The 24,174-nt window shown below is 40.8% G+C and overlaps 1 protein-coding gene across 2 annotated transcripts in view; it reads left to right on the top strand.

Annotated features, from left to right (window-relative positions):
* Window positions 1–5,727: 5,727 nt before the first annotated feature.
* Window positions 5,728–24,174, top strand: part of LOC118397889 (arf-GAP with SH3 domain, ANK repeat and PH domain-containing protein 2-like) — a 48,442-nt gene continuing 29,995 nt past the window's right edge. Inside the window, exons 1-5 of one of the 2 annotated variants that reach the window (XM_052471230.1) lie at window positions 6,126–6,256; window positions 11,851–12,031; window positions 14,301–14,373; window positions 21,974–22,119; window positions 22,913–22,987. In XM_052471230.1, coding sequence (XP_052327190.1) covers window positions 11,942–12,031; window positions 14,301–14,373; window positions 21,974–22,119; window positions 22,913–22,987 — 384 coding nt within the window. In that variant the 5' untranslated portion in view covers window positions 6,126–6,256; window positions 11,851–11,941. Of the gene's footprint in view, window positions 6,257–11,850; window positions 12,032–14,300; window positions 14,374–21,973; window positions 22,120–22,912; window positions 22,988–24,174 lie in introns of both variants that reach the window. The other variant, XM_052471229.1, reaches the window with a different exon arrangement.

Genomic DNA, 24,174 nt, shown 5'->3' with positions numbered 1-24,174 from the left:
TTGTTATGTGACTCTAAATTGAGCTCAGGTGCATCCTGTTTCCATTGATCCTCCTTGAGATGTTTCTACAACTTGATTGGCGTCCACCTGTGATTAATTAAACTGATTGGTCATGATTTGGAAAGGCACACACCTGTCTATATAGTTGACAGTGCATGTCAGAGCAAAAACCAAGACATGAGGTCGAAGGAATTGTCCATAGAGCTCCGAGACAGGATTGTGTCGAGGCACAGATCTTGGGAAGGGTACCAAAACATGTCTGCAGCATTGAAGGTCCCCAAGAATACATTGTCCTCCATCATTCTTAAATGGAGGGTGTTTGGAACCACCGAGACTCTTCCTAGAGCTGGCCGCCCATCCAAACTAAGCAATCTGGGGAGAAGGGTCTTGATCAAGGAGGTGACCAAGAACCCGATGGTCACTCTGTGGAGATGGGAGAACCTTCCAGAAGGACAGCTATCTCTGCAGCACTCCACCAATCAGGCATTTGTGGTAGAGTGGCCAGACGGAAGCCACTCCTCAGTAAAAGGCACACAACAGCCCGCTTGAAGTTTGCCAAAAGACACCTAAAGGACTCTCATAACATGAGAAACAAAATTCTCTGGTCTGATGAAACCAAGATTGAACTATTTGGCCTGAATGCCAATCGTCACGTCTGGAGGAAAGCTCCATCCCTACAGTGACGCATGGTGGTGACAGTATCATGCTGTGGCGATTTTTTTTTCAATGGCAGGGACTGGGAGACTAGTCAGGATGAGGGAAAGATGAATGGAGCAAAGTACAGAGAGATCCTTGATGAAACCTGCTCCGGAGCGCTCAGGACCTCAGATTGGGGTGAAGGTTCACCTTCTAACAGGACAACGACCCTAAGCACACAGCTAAGACGATGCAGGAGTGGCTTCGGGACAAGTCTTTGAATATCCTTGAGTGGCCCAGCCAGAGCCCGGACTTGAACCTGATTGAATATCTCTGCAGAAACCTGAAAATAGCTGTGCAGCTATGCTCCCCATCCAACCTGACAGAGCTTGAGAGGATCTACAGAGAAGAATGGGAGAAACTCCCCAAATACAGATGTGCCAAGCTTGTAGCGTTATACAAAAGAAGACTTGAGGCTGTAATCGCTGCCAAAGATGCTTCAACTGAGTAAAGGGTCTGAATACTAGCACCAGAGGAGAGGAGCAGGACAGCCTTTTTTCAAACACTAGCACCACCTTTTACATGGTACAAACACTGGTATTTTAAGAAGCTAACAACACTGAGAATAGTAGATAAGGAGACACAACCCAAAATTAGCAAAATGCAGACTGATAATAAAATACTGTCAAAAAAATAAGGAAGTCAATTCTTAGATTTACGCTGTGAATTAACCAACATTTTGGGACACAATGTTAGGATTATGCCCGTTACGATTGCACTGCGGAAACAGTCACCAGTCCTAAAGTACAAACAATTTGTGTCCTGCTGTTGTATCCTCTTTAATTGCCTCTGCACATTCGTGACCCACCAAGACATCAGTGGTGTATCAAGGTGTTCCAGGAGCTGACGGTCGTTGCCATTAAGGCCCCGGAGAAGATCAAGCTGGAGCTGCCCACACCCAAGGAGGTACAGTAAGGAGGGCCAAACATAAACCTGCTTTACAGACCTGGGTCGTGTTCATTAGGGTACACCGTAGCAAAATGTGGTGCAATGAAAACTGGCGTTTCTTATTGTACAAGCTAATATAGTACGTTTCCGTTTCCACGGTTTTCTTCCGTTTCGTGCCTAATGAACACAACACCACTCTGTGGCTGTATATGCATACTTATTCATTAATGATGCACTGACACAAACTTAACATTTGCAGAATATGTACAATTCTAAACCACTGAGTCTGATGTTGATTGGCTGAATTGATCAGTTTATTGAATTGTTTCCATTTTAGAACGGCATCTAGATCCACCTGAAGGGAGGCAGGGGACCAATCAAAGTGTTGACCTGTGGGCTGGGCGGGCCTCAGTGTGACACACAGGGAAGTAGAAAGACCAGACTTTCTAGTTTTGGAGGAGAGATCATGTTCTGCACACAGATAACAAACAGCTGTGCTTTTCAATCAGTCAAATTCATCAATTGTTAAGCTTTATTAGGTGCCCTAGATATTAATTTACCTATATGTAAAGTACATTACTTCCTTCCTTGAGATATCCTACTCTGTAAGAAAGGGATATTATGCCATGATTGGATTGGAACATTGAATGTGCTCCCCAATATGTTCACCAGAGGGAGCTGTTAACTATAAAATAGGTTTGTGAGATGCTGTATCAAATGAGGTCAGTTACCTCACAAAAGAAAGGTATAAACATTGATGTTTTGGTGTAGTCCAAATCAACTGTTAATTTCTCTCCTGTAGGGACCTCTGCATCACAGAATGCTGTACAGAGTGGATAGTCTGGCGTCACACTGTCCTCATTGAACGTTTCTGTCTCACTGTTCGGACTGACAGATTCCACATTCTGCCATTGTAATTTTAGGAAGAGACCGTTTTTGTCTCACTGTTCGGACTGACAGATTCCACATTCTGCCATTGTAATTTTAGGAAGAGACCGTTTTTGTCCATTTTTGTAATAATTTCTCTGTGTAAAATCCCAAGGATTATAGCAAAGTTAAGGAATGGATTGTAAAAAGAACACGTAGGTTATTAAATTGCACGCTTTATTTTTATACATATTTAGTTTTGAGTTAACAGGGGAAAGGGCCTCAGATCCACAAAGTCCCTTCCACCAGGTGGCTGATGAGATATGTTGGCACGACTACCGTATTGCATCTCCATCCCAAAGCCCTTGCTTGGAAGTGTACTTCGCCAGATTGCCAAGGTGGCAAGACACGGTAGTGATGACACCATAGGCCTTGTTCATCTCTGCACCAGACAGGATGCTCTTGCCAGCATACTTGGGGTCCAACATGTACGCTGCAGCGTGTATGGGCTTCAGGCAGAGGTCTTCATGATTGCAATACAGTCGGCTTTCTCTATGATTTGCTTGACCTTCACTTGAACTCTGCATCCAGAAAATGAGTAGATGTTTGGTTGGAGGGGTGTATGCTGGGCGAAGAACATTCAGAAATCTTGTCCAATAGACATTGCCTGTGAGCATCAGAGGTGAACCAGTTGCATTCACAGCTCGAGCAAGACATTCATCAGCATTTCTCTGACTACGTTCCTCCAATGAATCAAAAAAACTTCTGATTCCAAGAGGACCATGAGCTGTTGCTATCAATAAGGTGTCCGATTCATCATTTTCACCTTGAATAGAAGTAGAGGGACTTTTCTCAGAGGTTGCTTGTTGTGAGCGCTGAGGGAACTTTATGCACTTGGCCAGATGATTCTGCATCTTTGTTGCATTCTTCACATATGATTTGGCACAGTATTTGCAAATGTACACAGCCTATCCTTCTACATTATCTGCAGTGAAATCTCTCCACACATCAGATAGTGCCTGTGACATTTTCCTGTAAAGATTAGGAAAAAAATGAGGAAAAAAATAAACAAATACAATTCCATGTGCAGATAAATAGTTAAGCAGTTTGATTAAACAACTCATTTGTAAGGTACGTGTTTTAAAATTAAACATGTATGGAAACAGATGAATTAACACTCCTCAGTTATCAGGCTCAAGCAAGCTAAAAACCCACATGGTAGCAAGAACTAACTAGCAGAAATTGTTAAGTTAGAAATTATTTAAACACACTTTGCTGTAGGCTACTAGAAGGCATGTAGTCCTTGGCTCAGACAGTGGTAGTAGTGTGGGCTCAATAGCATCTCATTAGTGTACAGCTGATTCTCAAGATCTTTCACATGTGATGGAAGATTGCACTGTGCTTGCAGAGGGTTGCAAATCCATTAAATTGGGGATAGTTTAACCAAAATATGCCACAAAACCTAGAATTGTCTTAGGTGTATCCCACAAAAAAAGGTTCACTGTTATAAGCAAACTTTTTATGAATTTAAGCAAAATTCCCCAAATTCCAGGGCTTAACTTCCCATGGAAACTTCTGGAAATTTCCCTGAATGTTTGCGACCCTTTGCAACCCTAATTGTGCAGCCCCCTCAGTACCCCCAGTTCCCGCAGAACTGTGGATTTGATCAGTGTCTAAAGCAGGATCATCATGTAAACTACTGGATTGGAACATAATGTGTATATGTTCTTTGTTTTTGTTTAAAAAAATAATCTGACCATGTTTTACATTTTCTTTTGAAAGTTTTACTTTTGTTTGTCTTTCCAATGTTAAAACAGTCTGTTATTACTAAAGAAGAGAACACTTAAAATGTATCCTCATATGAATAAACTTGTGTGTGTGTATACTTTTTATATATAGTACCAGTCAAATGTTTGGACATCTACTCATTCAATGGTTTTTATTTATTTTTACTATTTTCTACATTGTAGAATAATAGTGAAGACGCCGAAACTATAACACACAAGAAAAGTGTTAAATCAAATATATTTTAGATTCTTCAAAGGAGTCACCCTTTGCCTTGATGACAGCTTTGCACACTCTTGGCATTCTCTCAACCACATTCATGATGAATATTTTTCTAACAGTCTTGAAGGAGTTCCCACATATGCTGAGCACTTGTTGGCTGCTTTTTGGTCCAACTCATCCAAAACCATCTCAATTGGGTTGTGGTCAGGTGATTGTAGAGGCCAGGTCATCTGATGCAGCACCACCACTCTTCTTGGTCAAATAGCTCTTACACAATCTTTGCAGCAATTTGACCGTAAAGGCCTGATTCATGCAGTCCTCTCTGAACAGTTGATGTTGAGATGTGTCTGTTACTTGAACTCTGAAGCATTTAATTAGGGTTGCAATCTGAGGTGCAATAAACTCTAATGAGCTTATCTTCTGCAGCAGAGGTAACTCTGGGTCTTACTTTCCTGTGGTGGTCCTCATGAGAGCCAGTTTCATCATTGCACTTGATGGTTTTTGCAACTACACTTGAAGAAACTTTCAAAGTGTTATTTTCCGCATTGACTGACCTGCATGTCTTAAAGTAGCGATGGACTGTCGTTTCTCTGCTTATTTGAGCTGTTCTTGCCATAATATGAACTTGGTATTTCACCAAATAGGGCTATCTTCTGTATACCACCCCTACCTTGTCACAACACAACTGATTGGCTCAAACATATTAAGAAGGAAAGAAATTACACAAATTAACAAGGCATACCTGTTCATTGAAATGCATTCCAGGTGACTACCTCTTGAAACTGGTTGAGAGAATGCAAAGCGTGTGCAATGCTGTCATCAAGGCAAAGGGTGGCTACTTTGAACAATCTCAAATATAAAATATATTTTGATTTGTTTAACACTTTTTAGTGACTACATGATTCCATATGTGCTACTTCATAGTTTTGATGTATTCTACAATGTACAAAAACCCTGGAATGAGTTGGTGTGTCCTAACTTTTGACTGATACTGTATATCTTAACCCCTTTTTTATATATATATTCATCTGCAACATCTTGACCATATACCTATTTACGAGGTACACCATTTTGGGAAGTTGTTTATAACCATTCATAAATAGAGTTCCTATGGCGCACACCTGTTGCCGGAGCCACCTTATCTTCAACTTTTGTCGTAGCTGTCAATTGCTAGTGAGTGTTGAACGCCTACTGAGCAAAGGTAAATCCATCTCTGCTCCTTTTCGCCCCAAACATGCCCATTCACGCGTTCGTCCCGCCCCTTTCTATGTTCAGGTTGACGCTCCACTTTATGCGCTCAGTCACAGGTTGTTGTGTAAACTGGAGCTGGTGGGATAGATCCGGATAGACCACAGGGAGAAAGGGATTTTACATTGCTTTAAATATTTTTTTTGCGTGGGCAAACTGTAGTATTGGAGTATTTTTTTCTTCTCGGTGGATACAAGGATAATCCACAAATAAAGGGACATTTTACTACTGTAGTTTTTACTGTATGTGGATCGACGCAGATACCGGAATGGCACATTTGGGAGTAGCCTAACAGATCGTATGGCTACACTTTGATTTATAAATCTTACATTTCCGCTGGGTAAACTTACTGTTTAATCAACAACAAATTGAGGAACAACGTATTTTATAGATATTAACGCATTTAAAGTGAGCAAACATGCCGCTGCCGGAGTTGATCACGGTCACGGAATTTGTGGCTGAAACTAACGAGGACTACAAAGCGCCCACAACCTCGAATTTCACCACTAGAATGTCCCATTGTCGGAACGCGGTGGCAGCATTAGAAGAGGTGGGTGCAGGCCATGGCAGTGTGAAAACTTAATATAATTGACTCGAAATGTGAAACGGTGTTCTTAGATTAACGTGTGCGTCTTTACGCACAAGGTAGGCCTAACCGCATTTTTACAGTTATTTGTCGAGTTCAGTTTCCCCGAAAGTGATCAGGCTAGACCTTCTAAACTCAAAATAGTAAAAAAAAATACATTTTCTTTTCGAAATCAAAGCAGGTTTTCTTATCCTAGTTGTGTTGAACTTCGCCCATGCCGTTCTCCACAAGTGTCCACCAACAAGTGCCCACACCATAGTTTATAGGTATTCCATTCTAAACCATTCAGCAATCCATAGACAAAACATTGAGTTGAAAATTCCCTTTGAAATATGTAATTATTGTAGGCTACAGAGGTCTCTGACTCGTGAAATAAAATGCCTTTCACCGATGTGAGGAAGCTATCTTATCTGTTCGACTGTAAGGCTGTTTCACTTTGAAAACTGTGTGGACACTTCCATGTGTTAAAGAGGCTTGAGCATATTTTAAACATGTCATTATTGTAGGCTACAAACATCTCTGTGACTTATGCAAAAATGCCTTACCCCAATGTGAGGAAGAGATCTTATCTGTTTGCCAGAGAGGCAGTTTCGCTTGTGTGGACACATCCACACATTAAAGTCTTGAGCCCTATACAAACTTTGAGTAGTACCACACCTTTAATGCCCAGTGGATCCCTCACACATCCATATCCATTGAATTGGCTTTCCTTACTAGGTCCCAGATGGCATCCATATGGCTGGACTATTTGGGACATAACCCTTGTGTTGTTGGCATAAATCAAATCAAATCAAATTTATTTGTCACATACACACGGTTAGCAGATGTTAATGCGAGTGTAGCGAAATGCTTGTGCTTCTAGTTCCGACAATGCAGTAATAACCAACAAGTAATCTAACTAACAATTCCTAAACTACTGTCTTATACACAGTGTAAGGGGATAAAGAATATGTACATAAGGATATATGAATGGGTGATGGTACAGAGCAGCATAGGCAAGATACAGTAGATGGTATCGAGTACAGTATATACATATAAGATGAGTATGTAAACAAAGTGGCATAGTTAAAGTGGCTAGTGATACATGTATTACATAAGGATGCAGTCGATGATATAGAGTACAGTATATACGTATGCATATGAGATGAATAATGTAGGGTAAGTAACATTATATAAGGTAGCATTGTTTAAAGTGGCTAGTGATATATTTACATCATTCCCATCAATTCCCATTATTAAAGTGTCTGGAGTTGAGTCAGTGTCAGTGTGTTGGCAGCAGCCAATCAATGTTAGTGGTGGCTGTTTAACAGTCTGATGGCCTTGAGATAGAAGCTGTTTTTCAGTCTCTCGGTCCCAGCTTTGATGCACCTGTACTGACCTCGCCTTCTGGATGATAGCGGGGTGAACAGGCAGTGGCTCGGGTGGTTGATGTCCTTGATGATCTTTATGGCCTTCCTGTAACATCGGGTGGTGTAGGTGTCCTGTCATGCACAGTAGACCACAATGGGTGTTTTCTACGGTATTCCTGGCATTTGTTGGCATTCAGATCTGCTCCTGATTGTTCTCTGGAGATGTGCTGTTCCCCTGGGCCAGGCTTGTAATAGGCTGGTAATAAGGAAGTGATCTCTATGCCCCAGGTCAGGCAGGTGATAGGCTGGTAATAAGGAAGTTGTACACTACTGGCCTTACGGCAGGCTGTATGAATCACTGGATTGGTGTCACAGTTTAGGGCCTATTCAAATGACGGCATATTGTGTTTGCACAATGGAGGAAGACACACACACACACACTGCACAATGGAGGAAGAGACACACACACACACTGCACAATGGAGGAAGACACACACACACACTGCACAATGGAGGAAGACACACACACACACTGCACAATGGAGGAAGACACACACACACACTGCACAATGGAGGAAGACACACACACACACTGCACAATGGAGGAAGACACACACACACACTGCACAATGGAGGAAGACACACACACACACACTGCACAATGGAGGAAGACACACACACACACTGCACAATGGAGGAAGACACACACACACACTGCACAATGGAGGAAGACACACACACACACTGCACAATGGAGGAAGACACACACACACACTGCACAATGGAGGAAGACACACACACACACTGCACAATGGAGGAAGACACACACACACACTGCACAATGGAGGAAGACACACACACACACACACTGCACAATGGAGGAAGACACACACACACTGCCATATGAGAGGATCTGCTGCTGTGTGTACAGTGTTGCAGAATATACCACATGAGGAGAGGTGACTAGAATGAACTTGTGTTAGAGTTACATTTAGTGGAATCTCTCAAAACAAGGAAGTGTTGTATTTCATTGGCTTTCTCTGTTTCACAACTGAAAGTCAAACAGATTTTCCCCCACTGAACACAGTGTATATCAAGTTGGACAGAAACGCATATACAGGCACATATGCTTCACTCATGTTGACCAGGTCAAATTGTATTGGTCACATACACGTGTTTAGCAGATGTTATTGTGGATGTAGCGAAATGCTTGTGTTTCTAGCTCCGACAGTGCAGTAATATCTAACAATTTCACAACATATACCCAATACACACAAATCTAAGTAGGAATGAATTAAGACTATGTACATATGGACGAGTGATGTCAGAGCGGAACGGACTAAGATACAGTAGAATAGTATAGAATACAGTATATACATATGGGATGAGTAATGCAAGATATATAAACATTATTAAGTGAATGAGATACAGTAGAATAGTATATAAAACAGTATATACATATGAGATGAGTAATGCCAGATATATAAACATTATTAAGTGAATGAGATACAGTAGAGTGGGGCGGCAGGTAGCCTAGTGGTTAGAGCATTGGACTGATAACCGAAAGGTTTCAAGATCAAATCCCTGAGCTGACAAGGTAAAAGTCTGTTGTTCTGCCCCTGAACAAGGCAGTTAACCCACTGTTCCTAGACCAGTTACACCTGCATTGTTTGCTGTTTGGGGTTTTAGGCTGGGTTTCTGTACAGCACTTTGAGATATCAGCTGATGTACGAAGGGCTATATAAATAAATTTGATTTGATTAACCCACTGTTCCTAGACCATCATTGTAAATAAGAATTTGCTCTTAACTGACTTGCCTACTTAAATAAAGGTTAAAAAAATATATATTAAAGAATAGTATAGAAAACAGTATATACATATGAGATGAGTAATGGCAGATATGTAAACATTTAGTGACTAAGATACAGTAGAATAGAATACAGTATATACATATGAGATGAGTAATGCAAGATATGTAAACATTATTAAATGACTAAGATACAGTAGAATACAGTATATACAGTTGAATCTCGGAGGTTTCTTCGCCAAATACATTTAAACTCAGTTTTTCACCATTCCTGACATTTGATCCAAGTAAAAATGTCCTGTTTTAGGTCAGTTAGGATCACCACTTTATTTTAAGAATGTGAAATGTCAGAATAACAGTAGAGAGAATGATTTATTTAATATTTTATTTATTTCATAACATTCCCAGTGGGTCAGAAGTTTACATACACTCAATTAGTATATGGTAGCATTGCCTTTAAATTGTTTAACTTGGGTCAAATGTTTTGGGTCGCCTTCCACAAGCTTCCAACAATAAGTTGCGTGAATTCTGGTCCATTCCTCCTGACAGAGTTGGTGTAACTGAGTCAGGTTTGCAGGCCTCCTTGCTCACACACGCTTTTTCTACCCACAAATGTTCTATAGGTTGAGGTCAGGGCTGTGTGATGGCCACTCCAATACCTTGACTTTGTTGTCCTTAAGCTATTTTGCCACAGCTTTGTAAGTACGCTTGGGGTCATTGTCCATTTGGAAGACCCATTTGCGACCAAGCTTTAACTTCCTGGTCCTTCTGTGGTCCTTCTGTAGCTCAGTTGGTAGAGCATGGCGCTTGTAACGCCAGGGTAGTGGGTTCGATCCCCGGGACCACCCATACGTAGAATGTATGCACACATGACTGTAAGTCGCTTTGGATAAAAGCGTCTGCTAAATGGCATATATTATTATTATTCCTGACGGATGTTGCTTCAATATATCCACATAATTTTCCTCCCTCATGATGCCATCTATTTTGTGAAGTGCACCAGTCCCTCCTGCAGCAAAGCACCCCCACAACATGATGCTGCCACCCCTGTGCTTCAAAGTTGGGATGGTGTTCTTCGGCTTGCCTGCCTCTCCTTTACCACCAAACATAACAATGGTCGTTATGGCCAAACAGTTCTATTTTTGTTTCATCAGACCAGAGGACATTTCTCTAAATAGTACGATCTTTGTCCCCATGTGCAGTTGCAAACCATAGTCTGGCTTTTTTATGGCGGTTTTGAAGCAGTTGCTTCTTCCTTGCTGAGTGGCCTTTCAGGTTATGTCGATATAGGACTCGTTTTACTGTGGATATAGATACTTTGTATCTGTTTCCTCCAGCATCTTCACAAGGTCCTTTGCTGTTGTTCTGGGATTGATTTGCACTATTCGCACCAAAGTACGTTCATCTCTAGGAGACAGAACGCTTCTCCTTCCTAAGCAGTATAACGGCTGCGTGGTTCCATGATGTTTATACTTGCGTACTATTGTTTGTACAGATGAACGTGGTACCTTCAGGCATTTGGAAATTGCTCCCAAGGATGAACCAGACACATTTTTTTCTGAGGTCTTGGCTGATTTCTTTAGATTTTCCCATGATGTCAAGCAAAGAGGCACTGAGTTTGAAGGTAGGCCTTGAAATACATCCACAGGTACACCTCCAATTGACTAAAATAATGTCAATCAGCCTATCAGAAACATCTAAAGCCATGACATCCTTTTCTGTAATTTTCCAAGCTGTTTAAAGGCACAGTTAACTTAGTGTATGTAAACTTCTGACCCACTGGAATTGTGATACAGTGAATTATAAGTGAAATAATCTGTCTGTAAATCTGTCATGCACAAAGTATATGTCCTAACTGACTTGTTAAGACTATTGTTTGTTAACAAGAAATTTGTGTTGAAAAACGAGTTTTAATGACTCCAACCGAAGTGTATGTAAACTTCCAACTTCAATTGTACGTATGAGATGTGTAATGCCAGATAGAACAACACTAATGTGGAGAACAGACAGCAGGCAGGCAGCTGTAATGGCGGTTTTACATCAGGTCGACTGACAGGCAGCACTCTCCTTCCCAGTTCCTCTTATCTGGCTGACAGTGCTTGAGCAGCCTACTGTGGACTGGAGTGCCTTGCTGTTTCCTTGCCTGTGTTGCATGGTGGGTAGCTCTTGTCCAGGAAGCCTCAGTGTCAGCAAGTTGCACGTAATGCCCCAGACCAGAGCTATGTGGTGGGGAACACTACCATATAGTTTCGTCGGAGGATCACTCTCTAGTCTAGCTCACAGCAAAGCTCTAGCTTGGTAGATCACTGCTGCATCCTGGGAGAGTCCCTGGGGCTTGGGCTGATGCACTCATGTCCTAGCATGCTTTCTCTCTTTCTTTTCCTCCTCTTCTCTCTCACAGACTGCCCAGCCTGTCCCAGCTTGTCTACTCCCATGCCTTCCTCCCACTGGGCACATACTGGTTGAATCAACGTTGTTTCCACATCATTTTAATGAACCAACGTGGAATAGACGTTGAATTGACGTCTGTGCCCAGTGGGCTCCCTGGACTGGGTGAGTGTCCACTGGGCTCCCTGGGCTGGGTGAGTTATTTTAGTAGACCATTACGGGACCACAACATCTGATCTCTACTGTTATTTTAGTAGACCATTACAGGACCACAACATCTGATCTCTACTGTTATTTTAGTAGACCATTACAGGACCACAACATCTGATCTCTACTGTTATTTTAGTAGACCATTACAGGACCACAACATCTGATCTCTACTGTTATTTTAGTAGACCATTACAGGACCACAACATCTGATCTCTACTGTTATTTTAGTAGACCATTACAGGACCACAACATCTGATCTCTACTGTTATTTTAGTTGACCATTACAGGACCACAACATCTGATCTCTACTGTTATTTTAGTAGACCATTACAGGACCACAACATCTGATCTCTACTGTTATTTTAGTTGACCATTACAGGACCACAACATCTGATCTCTACTGTTATTTTAGTAGACCATTACAGGACCACAACATCTAATCTCTACTGTTATTTTAGTAGACCATTACAGGACCACAACATCTGATCTCTACTGTTATTTTAGTAGAATGTGTTGCCATTTTGGACTCACAGAGAGTGGCTGCCGATCACTATAGCATTATGGTTGTGCAGGCAGACCGTGGGCTTGGCTGGCATGTTGCCATGTCTGTCGTGTTACTGTGTAAACAGTAGGGCTGGGCTCAGGACTGCATGGCCATTCTCTCATTCACTGCTCTAATCTCAGGGGAATTTGTACACACAGTGACTAAGGAGTAAGTGAGTGATAGTTCCAGTAGTCCTTTCTGTTTACTTCCTGCCTCATAGATGTGTTTCTTTGTGATACCTCTCCCTACAGCCCCTTGATCAAATCAAATCACATTTTATTGTCACATGCGCCCATACAACAGGTGTAGACAGTGAAAACCCCTAACCAACAATGCGTTAAGAAGTTAAGAAGAAAAATGTGTTAAATTAGAAATAGATAAGTAGAAAAATAGAAAATTAAAGTAACAAATAATTAAAGAAGTAACAAATAGTTAAACATGATGTACCTCATAGATGTGTCACTGTGTGTTCTCTCTCCCTATAGGCTCTTGATGTACCTCATAGATGTGTCTCTGTGTGTTCTCTCTCCCTACAGGCTCTAGATGTACCTCATAGATGTGTCTCTGTGTGTTCTCTCTCCCTACAGGCTCTAGATGTACCTCATAGATGTGTCTCTGTGTGTTCTCTCTCCCTATAGGCTCTTGATGTACCTCATAGATGTGTCTCTGTGTGTTCTCTCTCCCTATAGGCTCTAGATGTACCTCATAGATGTGTCTCTGTGTGTTCGCTCTCCCTACAGGCTCTAGATGTACCTCATAGATGTGTCACTGTGTGTTCTCTCTCCCTACAGGCTCTAGATGTACCTCATAGATGTGTCTCTGTGTGTTCGCTCTCCCTACAGGCTCTAGATGTACCTCATAGATGTGTCTCAGTGTGTTCGCTCTCCCTATAGGCTCTAGATGTACCTCATAGATGTGTCTCTGTGTGTTCGCTCTCCCTATAGGCTCTAGATGTACCTCATAGATGTGTCTCTGTGTGTTCTCTCTCCCTATAGGCTCTAGATGTACTTCATAGATGTGTCTCTGTGTGTTCTCTCTCCCTATAGGCTCTAGATGTACTTCATAGATGTGTCTCTGTGTGTTCTCTCTCCCTATAGGCTCTAGATGTACTTCATAGATGTGTCTCTGTGTGTTCTCTCTCCCTATAGGCTCTAGATGTACTTCATAGATGTGTCTCTGTGTGTTCTCTCTCCCTATAGGCTCTAGATGTACCTCATAGATGTGTCACTGTGTGTTCTCTCTCCCTATAGGCTCTTGATGTACCTCATATATGTGTCTCTGTGTGTTCTCTCTCCCTATAGGCTCTTGATGTACCTCATAGATGTGTCTCTGTGTGTTCTCTCTCCCTATAGGCTCTAGATGTACTTCATAGATGTGTCTCTGTGTGTTCTCTCTCCCTATAGGCTCTTGATGTACCTCATAGATGTGTCTCTGTGTGTTCTCTCTCCCTATAGGCTCTAGATGTACTTCATAGATGTGTCTCTGTGTGTTCTCTCTCCCTATAGGCTCTTGATGTACCTCATAGATGTGTCTCTGTGTGTTCTCTCTCCCTATAGGCTCTAGATGTACCTCATAGATGTGTCTCTGTGTGTTCTCTCTCCCTATAGGCTCTAGATGTACTTCATAGATGTGTCTCTGTGTGTTCTCTCTCCCTATAGGCTCTAGATGTACCTCATAGATGTGTCTCTGTGTGTTCTCTCTCCCTACAGGTTCTAGATGTAGACAGAGGTGTACTTCACAAGATTAAGAAGTCTGTCAAGGCCATAAACATCTCTGGCCTGGGTGAGTACAAAACAGTATAGAACCGTACAGTACACTACTACACAATACAGTACATTACAGTGCAACACAGTACACCAGTACAGTTTCCATATTTCCATAATGTATATAGCACCTATATCACATTCACTACATCCACTAACCTCTGTACTCCAGTTGTGCAGCATGTTGGTATCCCTCAATATACTTCACAATAATATTAGAGAGAGAGAGAGAGATATGTTTATAGCACCTTAACACATTCCTCCCATTCCACACACCTGTCCCAGCAGGCCTAAGGAGCAGAGGTCCCTCCTACAATACGGTATATTAAATGTCCCTACTCAGTTAAACCCAGGCCCTTTTCTTCCATGACTGTGCCTGTCCACCCAGCCCACAGACCTTCCAGTGTAATCCCAGGGTCATAATCCTGGATCAGGGGCTGATAACCACGGCTCTAACCCAGTTGGACCTACACATGCTGGAAATACCTTAAAGCTAGAATCCTTAATTGAAACAATAACAAGGTGTTTTCCCCACCCCTGTTTCGCTAAAAAGCCATCTCAAATTGAGACAGAGCTGGATGCAAAGACTGACCATCCATGATATCAAAATGGTTGTTTTAACCATGTTATGTGGCTATACAGTGTTTGTTTACATTTATTTTGTTTACAAACGTTTGGGGTAAAACAAGCCTATATTTTGGTTGAACTACAGTTGAACTACAATCATCAGGCATTTATAAGTTATATTCTTCAACAATCAATGGATGTATATATTTATATGTACAAAAATGGATGTAGCATCTAAGGATTCTAGCTTTAACGCCACGTTGCTTCTGTTTGGAGCTGCTGTGTAAACTAAGCTCTGAGTCTTTACACACACTTTACAAGCCCAACATGCTCGTCTGTTATGAAAGGCTGTGTAAGAATGACATCGTTAGTCTGTTCCCAGATCTGTTTGTGCTGGTCTTGAGTTGACAACTCCAATAGCTATTGAGTTGGCAAGGCAGCAGTTAGGTGTTTTTACTTAGGATTTATGTAATGTATTTATGTCAACTAAAAGTGTTGAGAGTGGTGGGAAGTCAGTCAGGAAAGTAGTAGAATGATTTTCATCCTGTTTCTGGGTCATACACTCTGTTCTAATTAAGCTTCTGCATAGTCCTGCATGCTTCTGCATTGGTCCTGCATGCTTCTGCATAGTCCTGCATGCTTCTGCGTGGTCCTGCATGCTTCTGTGTGGTCCTGCATGCTTCTGTGTGGTCCTGCATGCTTCTGCGTAGTCCTGCATGCTTCTGCGTGGTCCTGCATGCTTCTGGGTGGTCCTGCATGCTTCTGCGTGATTCTGCATGCTTCTGGGTGGTCCTGCATGCTTCTGCGTGATTCTGCGTGGTCCTGCATGGTCCTGCGTGGTCCTGCATGCTTCTGCGTGGTCCTGCATGCTTCTGGGTGGTCCTGCATGCTTCTGCGTGATTCTGCGTGGTCCTGCATGGTTCTGCATGGTCCTGCATGCTTCTGTGTGGTCCTGCATGCTTCTGCGTGGTCCTGCATGCTTCTGCGTGGTCCTGCATGCTTCTGGGTGGTCCTGCATGCTTCTGCGTGATTCTGCATGGTCCTGCATGCTTCTGCGTGGTCCTGCATGCTTCTGTGTGGTCCTGCATGCTTCTGAGTGGTCCTGCATGCTTCTGGGTGGTCCTGCATGCTTCTGGGTGGTCCTGCATGCTTCTGGGTGGTCCTGCATGCTTCTGGGTGGTCCTGCATGCTTCTGCGTGGTCCTGCATGCTTCTGGGTGGTCCTGCATGCTTCTGTGTGGTCCTGCATGCTTCTGTGTGGTCCTGCATGCTTCTGGGTGGTCCTGCATGCTTCTGCGTGGTCCTGCATGCTTCTGGGTGGTCCTGCATGCTTCTGCGTGGTCCTGCATGCTTCTGCGTGGTCCTGCATGCTTCTGGGTGGTCCTGCATGCTTCTGTGTGGTCCTGCATGCTTCTGCGTGGTCCTGCATGCTTCTGGGTGGTCCTGCATGCTTCTGTGTGGTCCTGCATGCTTCTGCGTGGTCCTGCATGCTTCTGCGTGGTCCTGCATGCTTCTGCGTGGTCCTGCATTCTTCTGTGTGGTCCTGCATGCTTCTGCGTGGTCCTGCATGCTTCTGTGTGGTCCTGCATGCTTCTGCGTGGTCCTGCATGCTTCTGTGTGGTCCTGCATGCTTCTGCGTGGTCCTGCATGCTTCTGCGTGGTCCTGCATGCTTCTGTGTGGTCCTGCATGCTTCCGTGTGGTCCTGCATGCTTCTGCGTGGTCCTGCATGCTTCTGCGTGGTCCTGCATGCTTCTGTGTGGTCCTGCATGCTTCTGCGTGGTCCTGTGTGTGCTTCTACATCTGCATGCTTGCTGTTTGGGGTTTTAGGCTGGGTTTCTGTATGGCAATTTGTTACATCTGTTGATGTAAAAAAAAAGGGGGCTTTATAAATAAATGTGATTGATTGATTGATTGAACACCACATCCAAGACAGTTTCCTGTCTTGCAGAGAGAATTCCTGACGCTCAGCACTCTATGAGACGCTTTGTGTATGTCCCTGAGGGGATAAAGTTGTATTGAATGTATACGCCTTCACAAGTTTATCAGTGATCAGACCTAACAATTTTCTCACTAACTCTTTAGAATACAAGTCTCACTAATAACTCTTTAGGATACAAGTCTCACTAATAACTCTTTAGGATACAAGTCTCACTAACTCTTTAGGATACAAGTCTCACTCACTCTTTAGGATACAAGTCTCACTAATAACTCTTTAGGATACAAGTCTCACTAACTCTTTAGGATACAAGTCTCACTAACTCTTTAGGATACAAGTCTCACTCACTCTTTAGGATACAAGTCTCACTAATAACTCTTTAGGATACAAGTCTCACTAATAACTCTTTGGGATACAAGTCTCACTAATAACTCTTTAGGATACAAATCTCACTAATAACTCTTTAGGATACAAGTCTCACTAACTCTTTAGGATACAAGTCTCACTAACTCTTTAGGATACAAGTCTCACTAACGCTTTAGGATACAAATCTCACTAATAACTCTTTAGGATACAAGTCTCACTAACTCTTTAGGATACAAATCTCACTAATAACTCTTTAGGATACAAGTCTCACTAACTCTTTAGGATACAAGTCTCACTAACTCTTTAGGATACAAGTCTCACTAACTCTTTAGGATACAAGTCTCACTAACTTTAGGATACAAGTCTCACTAACTCTTTAGGATACAAGTCTCACTAACTCTTTAGGATACAAAGCTCACTAATAACTCTTTAGGATACAAGTCTCACTAATAACTCTTTAGGATACAAGTCTCACTAATAACTCTTTAGGATACAAGTCTCACTAATAACTCTTTAGGATACAAGTCTCACTAATAACTCTTTAGGATACAAGTCTCACTAATAACTCTTTAGGATACAAATCTCACTAATAACTCTTTAGGATACAAGTCTCACTAACTCTTTAGGATACAAGTCTCACTAACTCTTTAGGATACAAGTCTCACTAACTCTTTAGGATACAAGTCTCATTAACTCTTTAGGATACAAGTCTCACTAATAACTCTTTAGGATACAAGTCTCACTAACTCTTTAGGATACAAGTCTCACTAACTCTTTAGGATACAAGTCTCACTAATAACTCTTTAGGATACAAGTCTCACTAATAATTCTTTAGGATACAAGTCTCACTAATAACTCTTTAGGATACAAGTCTCCCTAACTCTTTAGGATACAAATCTCACTAATAACTCTTTAGGATACAAATCTCACTAATAACTATTTAGGATACAAGTGTCACTAACTCTTTAGGATACAAGTCTCACTAATAACTCTTTAGGATACAAGTGTCACTAACTCTTTAGGATACAAGTCTCACTAATAACTCTTTAGGATACAAGTCTCACTAACTCTTTAGGATACAAGTCTCACTAACTCTTTAGGATACAAGTCTCACTAACTCTTTAGGATACAAGTCTCACTAACTCTTTAGGATAAAAGTCTCACTAATAACTCTTTAGGATACAAGTCTCACTAATAACTCTTTAGGATACAAGTGTCACTAACTCTTTAGGATACAAGTCTCACTAATAACTCTTTAGGATACAAGTCTCACTAACTCTTTAGGATACAAGTCTCACTAATAACTCTTTAGGATACAAGTCTCACTAACTCTTTAGGATACAAGTCTCACTAACTCTTTAGGATACAAGTCTCACTAACTCTTTAGGATACAAGTCTCACTAACTCTTTAGGATACAAGTCTCACTAATAACTCTTTAGGATACAAGTCTCACTAACTCTTTAGGATACAAGTCTCACTAATAACTCTTTAGGATACAAGTCTCACTAACTCTTTAGGATACAAGTCTCACTAACTCTTTAGGATACAAGTCTCACTAATAACTCTTTAGGATACAAGTCTCACTAATAACTCTTTAGGATACAAATCTCACTAATAACTCTTTAGGATACAAGTCTCACTAACTCTTTAGGATACAAGTCTCACTACCTCTTTAGGATACACGTCTCACTAACTCTTTAGGATACAAGTCTCACTAACTCTTTAGGATACAAGTGTCACTAATAACTCTTTAGGATACAAGTCTCACTAACTCTTTAGGATACAAGTCTCACTAACTCTTTAGGATACAAGTCTCACTAATAACTCTTTAGGATACAAGTCTCACTAACTCTTTAGGATACAAGGGTCCCTAACTCTTTAGGATACAAGTCTCACTAATAACTCTTTAGGATACAAGTCTCACTAATAACTCTTTAGGATACAAGTCTCACTAACTCTTTAGGATACAAGTCTCACTAACTCTTTAGAATATCCGTCTCACTAATAACTCTTTAGGATACAAGTCTCACTAATAACTCTTTAGGATACAAGTCTCACTAACTCTTTAGGATACAAGTCTCACTAATAACTCTTTAGGATACAAGTCTCACTAATAACTCTTTAGGATACAAGTCTCACTAACTCTTTAGGATACAAGTCTCACTAACTCTTTAGGATACAAGTCTCACTAACTCTTTAGGATACAAGTCTCACTAATAACTCTTTAGGATACAAATCTCACTAATAACTCTTTAGGATACAAATCTCACTAATAACTCTTTAGGATACAAGTCTCACTAATAACTCTTTAGGATACAAGTCTCACTAACTCTTTAGGATACAAGTCTCACTAACTCTTTAGGATACAAGTCTCACTAATAACTCTTTAGGATACAAGTGTCACTCATAACTCTTTAGGATACAAGTCTCACTAATAACTCTTTAGGATACAAGTCTCACTAATAACTCTTTAGGATACAAGTCTCACCAATAACTCTTTAGGAAACACATCTCACTAATAACTCTTTAGGATACAAGTCTCACTAACTCTTTAGGATACAAGTCTCACTAATAACTCTTTAGGATACAATTCTCACTAATAACTCTTTAGGATACAAGTCTCACTAACTCTTTAGGATACAAGTCTCACTAATAACTCTTTAGGATACAAGTCTCACTAATAACTCTTTAGGATACAAGTCTCACTAATAACTCTTTAGGATACACGTCTCACTAATAACTCTTTAGGATACAAGTCTCACTAACTCTTTAGGATACAAGTCTCACTAACTCTTTAGGATACAAGTCTCACTAATAACTCTTTAGGATACAAGTCTCACTAATAACTCTTTAGGATACAAGTCTCACTAATAACTCTTTAGGATACAAGTCTCACTAATAACTCTTTAGGATACAAGTCTCACTAATAACTCTTTAGGATACAAGTCTCACTAATAACTCTTTAGGATACAAGTCTCACTAATAACTCTTTAGGATACAAGTCTCACTAATAACTCTTTAGGATACAAGTCTCACTAATAACTCTTTAGGATACAAGTCTCACTAATAACTCTTTAGGATACACGTCTCACTAATAACTCTTTAGGATACAAGTCTCACTAACTCTTTAGGATACAAGTCTCACTAACTCTTTAGGATACAAGTCTCACTAATAACTCTTTAGGATACACGTCTCACTAATAACTCTTTAGGATACAAGTCTCACTAACTCTTTAGGATACAAGTCTCACTAACTCTTTAGGATACAAGTCTCACTAATAACTCTTTAGGATACAAGTCTCACTAACTCTTTAGGATACAAGTCTCACTAATAACTCTTTAGGATACACGTCTCACTAATAACTCTTTAGGATACAAGTCTCACTAACTCTTTAGGATACAAGTCTCAGTAACTCTTTAGGATACAAGTCTCACTAATAACTCTTTAGGATACAAGTCTCACTAACTCTTTAGGATACAAGTCTCACTAATAACTCTTTAGGATACACGTCTCACTAATAACTCTTTAGGATACAAGTCTCACTAACTCTTTAGGATACAAGTCTCACTAACTCTTTAGGATACAAGTCTCACTAATAACTCTTTAGGATACAAGTCTCACTAACTCTTTAGGATACAAGTCTCACTAATAACTCTTTAGGATACAAGTCTCACTAACTCTTTAGGATACAAGTCTCACTAACTCTTTAGGATACAAGTCTCACTAATAACTCTTTAGGATACACGTCTCACTAATAACACTTTAGGATACAAGTCTCACTAACTCTTTAGGATACAAGTCTCACTAACTCTTTAGGATACAAGTCTCACTAACTCTTTAGGATACAAGTCTCACTAACTCTTTAGGATACAAGTCTCACTAACTCTTTAGGATACAAGTCTCACTAACTCTTTAGGATACAAGTCTCACTAACTCTTTAGGATACAAGTCTCACTAACTCTTTAGGATACAAGTCTCACTAACTCTTTAGGATACAAGTCTCACTAACTCTTTAGGATACAAGTCTCACTAACTCTTTAGGATACAAGTCTCACTAATAACTCTTTAGGATACAAGTCTCACTAATAACTCTTTAGGATACAAGTCTCACTAACTCTTTAGGATACAAGTCTCACTAACTCTTTAGGATACAAGTCTCACTAACTCTTTAGGATACACGTCTCACTAACTCTTTAGGATACAAGTCTCACTAACTCTTTAGGATACAAGTCTCACTAACTCTTTAGGATACAAGTCTCACTAACTCTTTAGGATACAAGTCTCACTAACTCTTTAGGATACAAGTCTCATTAACTCTTTAGGATACAAGTCTCACTAATAACTCTTTAGGATACAAGTCTCACTAATAACTCTTTAGGATACAAGTCTCACTAACTCTTTAGGATACAAGTCTCACTAACTCTTTAGGATACAAGTCTCACTAACTCTTTAGGATACAAGTCTCACTAACTCTTTAGGATACAAGTCTCACTAACTCTTTAGGATACAAGTCTCACTAACTCTTTAGGATACAAGTCTCACTAATAACTCTTTAGGATACAAGTCTCACTAATAACTCTTTAGGATACAAGTCTCACTAATAACTCTTTAGGATGGCATAGAGGCTCCTATTAAAATAAGAGTCTGTGTAAAGCCTCTTTGATTTGTTTTTAATGATGTAAAGTGTGTTTGTGACCCATGAAAAATCCCCTTTACACAAATTCTGATTTGACTACTGTGTTTCTCAGCCCACGTTGACCATGAGGAGCAGTACATTCAGTCTATGGAGAAGTTCGGAGACAACTGTGTCTCTAGAGAGGATCCGGAAGTGGGCTCAGCCTTCCTCAAGTTCGCCATCTTTACCAAAGAGCTCACAGCCCTCTTCAAGAACCTGGTGAGACCCCATCTCACATCACACATCTCTCTACCTGTCTGTCTCTCTACCTGTCTGTCTCTGCATCCCTCTGTCTATCTACCTTTCTGTCTCTCTACCTGTCTGTCTCTACATCCCACTGTCTCTCTACCTGTCTGTGTCTACATCCCTCTGTCTCTCTACCTGTCTGTTTCTACCTGTCTGTCTCTCTACATCCCTCTGTCTCTCTACCTGTCTGTCTCTCTACCTGTCTGTCTCTACATCCCTCTGTCTCTCTACCTGTATGTTTCTACATCCCTCTGTCTCTCTACCTGTCTGTCTCTACATCCCTCTGTCTCTCTACCTGTCTGTCTCTACATCCCTCTGTCTCTCTACCTGTCTATCTCTCTACCTGTCTGTCTCTAAATCCCTCTGTCTCTCTACCTGTCTGTCTCTCCACCTGTCTGTCTCTCTACATCCCTCCCTCTCTCTACCTGTCTGTCTCTGCATCCCTCAGTCTGGCTCGACCTGTCTGTCTCTCTACCTGTCTGTGTCTACATCCCTCTGTCTCTCTACCTGTCTGTCTCTCTACATCCCTCTGTCTCTCTACCTCTCTGTTTCTACCTGTCTGTCTCTCTACATCCCTCGGTCTCTCTACCTGTCTGTCTCTCTGCATCCCTCTGTCTCTCTACCTGTCTGTCTCTCTGCATCCCTCTGTCTCTCTACCTGTCTGTCTCTGCATCCCTCTGTCTCTCTACCTGTCTGTCTCTACATCCCTCTGTCTCTCTACCTGTCTGTCTCTACATCCCTCTGTCTCTCTAATTGTTGTTTTCAGTTGCAGAACATGAACAACATCATCACCTTCCCCTTAGACAGTCTACTGAAAGGAGACCTGAAAGGGGTCAAAGGGGTAGGTGTATAACATCTTATTAACCACAGAGTTTAATATACCAGTCAGAACATGTGTTGAATATACCAGTCAGAACATGTGTTGAATATACCTGTCAGAACATGTGTTTAATATACCTGTCAGAACATGTGTTTAATATACCAGTCAGAACACGTGTTTAATATACCAGTCAGAACATGTGTTTAATATACCAGTCAGAAGATGTGTTTAATATACCTGTCAGAACACATGTTTAATATACCAGTCAGAACATGTGTTTAATATACCTGTCAGAACATGTGTTTAATATACCTGTCAGAACATGTGTTTAATATACCAGTCAGAACATGTGTTTAATATACCAGTCAGAACATGTGTTTAATATACCAGTCAGAACATGTGTTTAATATACCAGTCAGAACGTGTTTAATATACCAGTCAGAACATGTGTTTAATATACCAGTCAGAACATGTGTTTAATATACCTGTCAGAACATGTGTTTAATATACCTGTCAGAACATGTGTTTAATATACCAGTCAGAACATGTGTTTAATATACCAGTCAGAACATGTGTTTAATATACCAGTCAGAACATGTGTTTAATATACCTGTCAGAACATGTGTTTAATATACCAGTCAGAACATGTGTTTAATATACCAGTCAGAACATGTGTTTAATATACCAGTCAGAACATGTGTTTAATATACCAGTCAGAACATGTGTTTAATATACCAGTCAGAACATGTGTTTAATATACCAGTCAGAACATGTGTTTAATATACCTGTCAGAACATGTGTTTAATATACCTGTCAGAACATGTGTTTAATATACCAGTCAGAACATGTGTTTAATATACCAGTCAGAAGATGTGTTTAATATACCTGTCAGAACATGTGTTTAATATACCAGTCAGAACATGTGTTTAATATACCAGTCAGAACATGTGTTTAATATACCAGTCAGAACATGTGTTTAATATACCAGTCAGAACACGTGTTTAATATACCAGTCAGAACATGTGTTTAATATACCAGTCAGAACATGTGTTTAATATACCTGTCAGAACATGTGTTTAATATACCAGTCAGAACATGTGTTTAATATACCAGTCAGAACATGTGTTTAATATACCAGTCAGAACACGTGTTTAATATACCAGTCAGAACATGTGTTTAATATACCAGTCAGAACATGTGTTTAATAT

Source organism: Oncorhynchus keta, chromosome 19 (assembly GCF_023373465.1).
Source record: "Oncorhynchus keta strain PuntledgeMale-10-30-2019 chromosome 19, Oket_V2, whole genome shotgun sequence".
NCBI lineage: Eukaryota > Metazoa > Chordata > Actinopteri > Salmoniformes > Salmonidae > Oncorhynchus > Oncorhynchus keta.
This window is presented reverse-complemented; position numbering and strand designations above follow the sequence as displayed.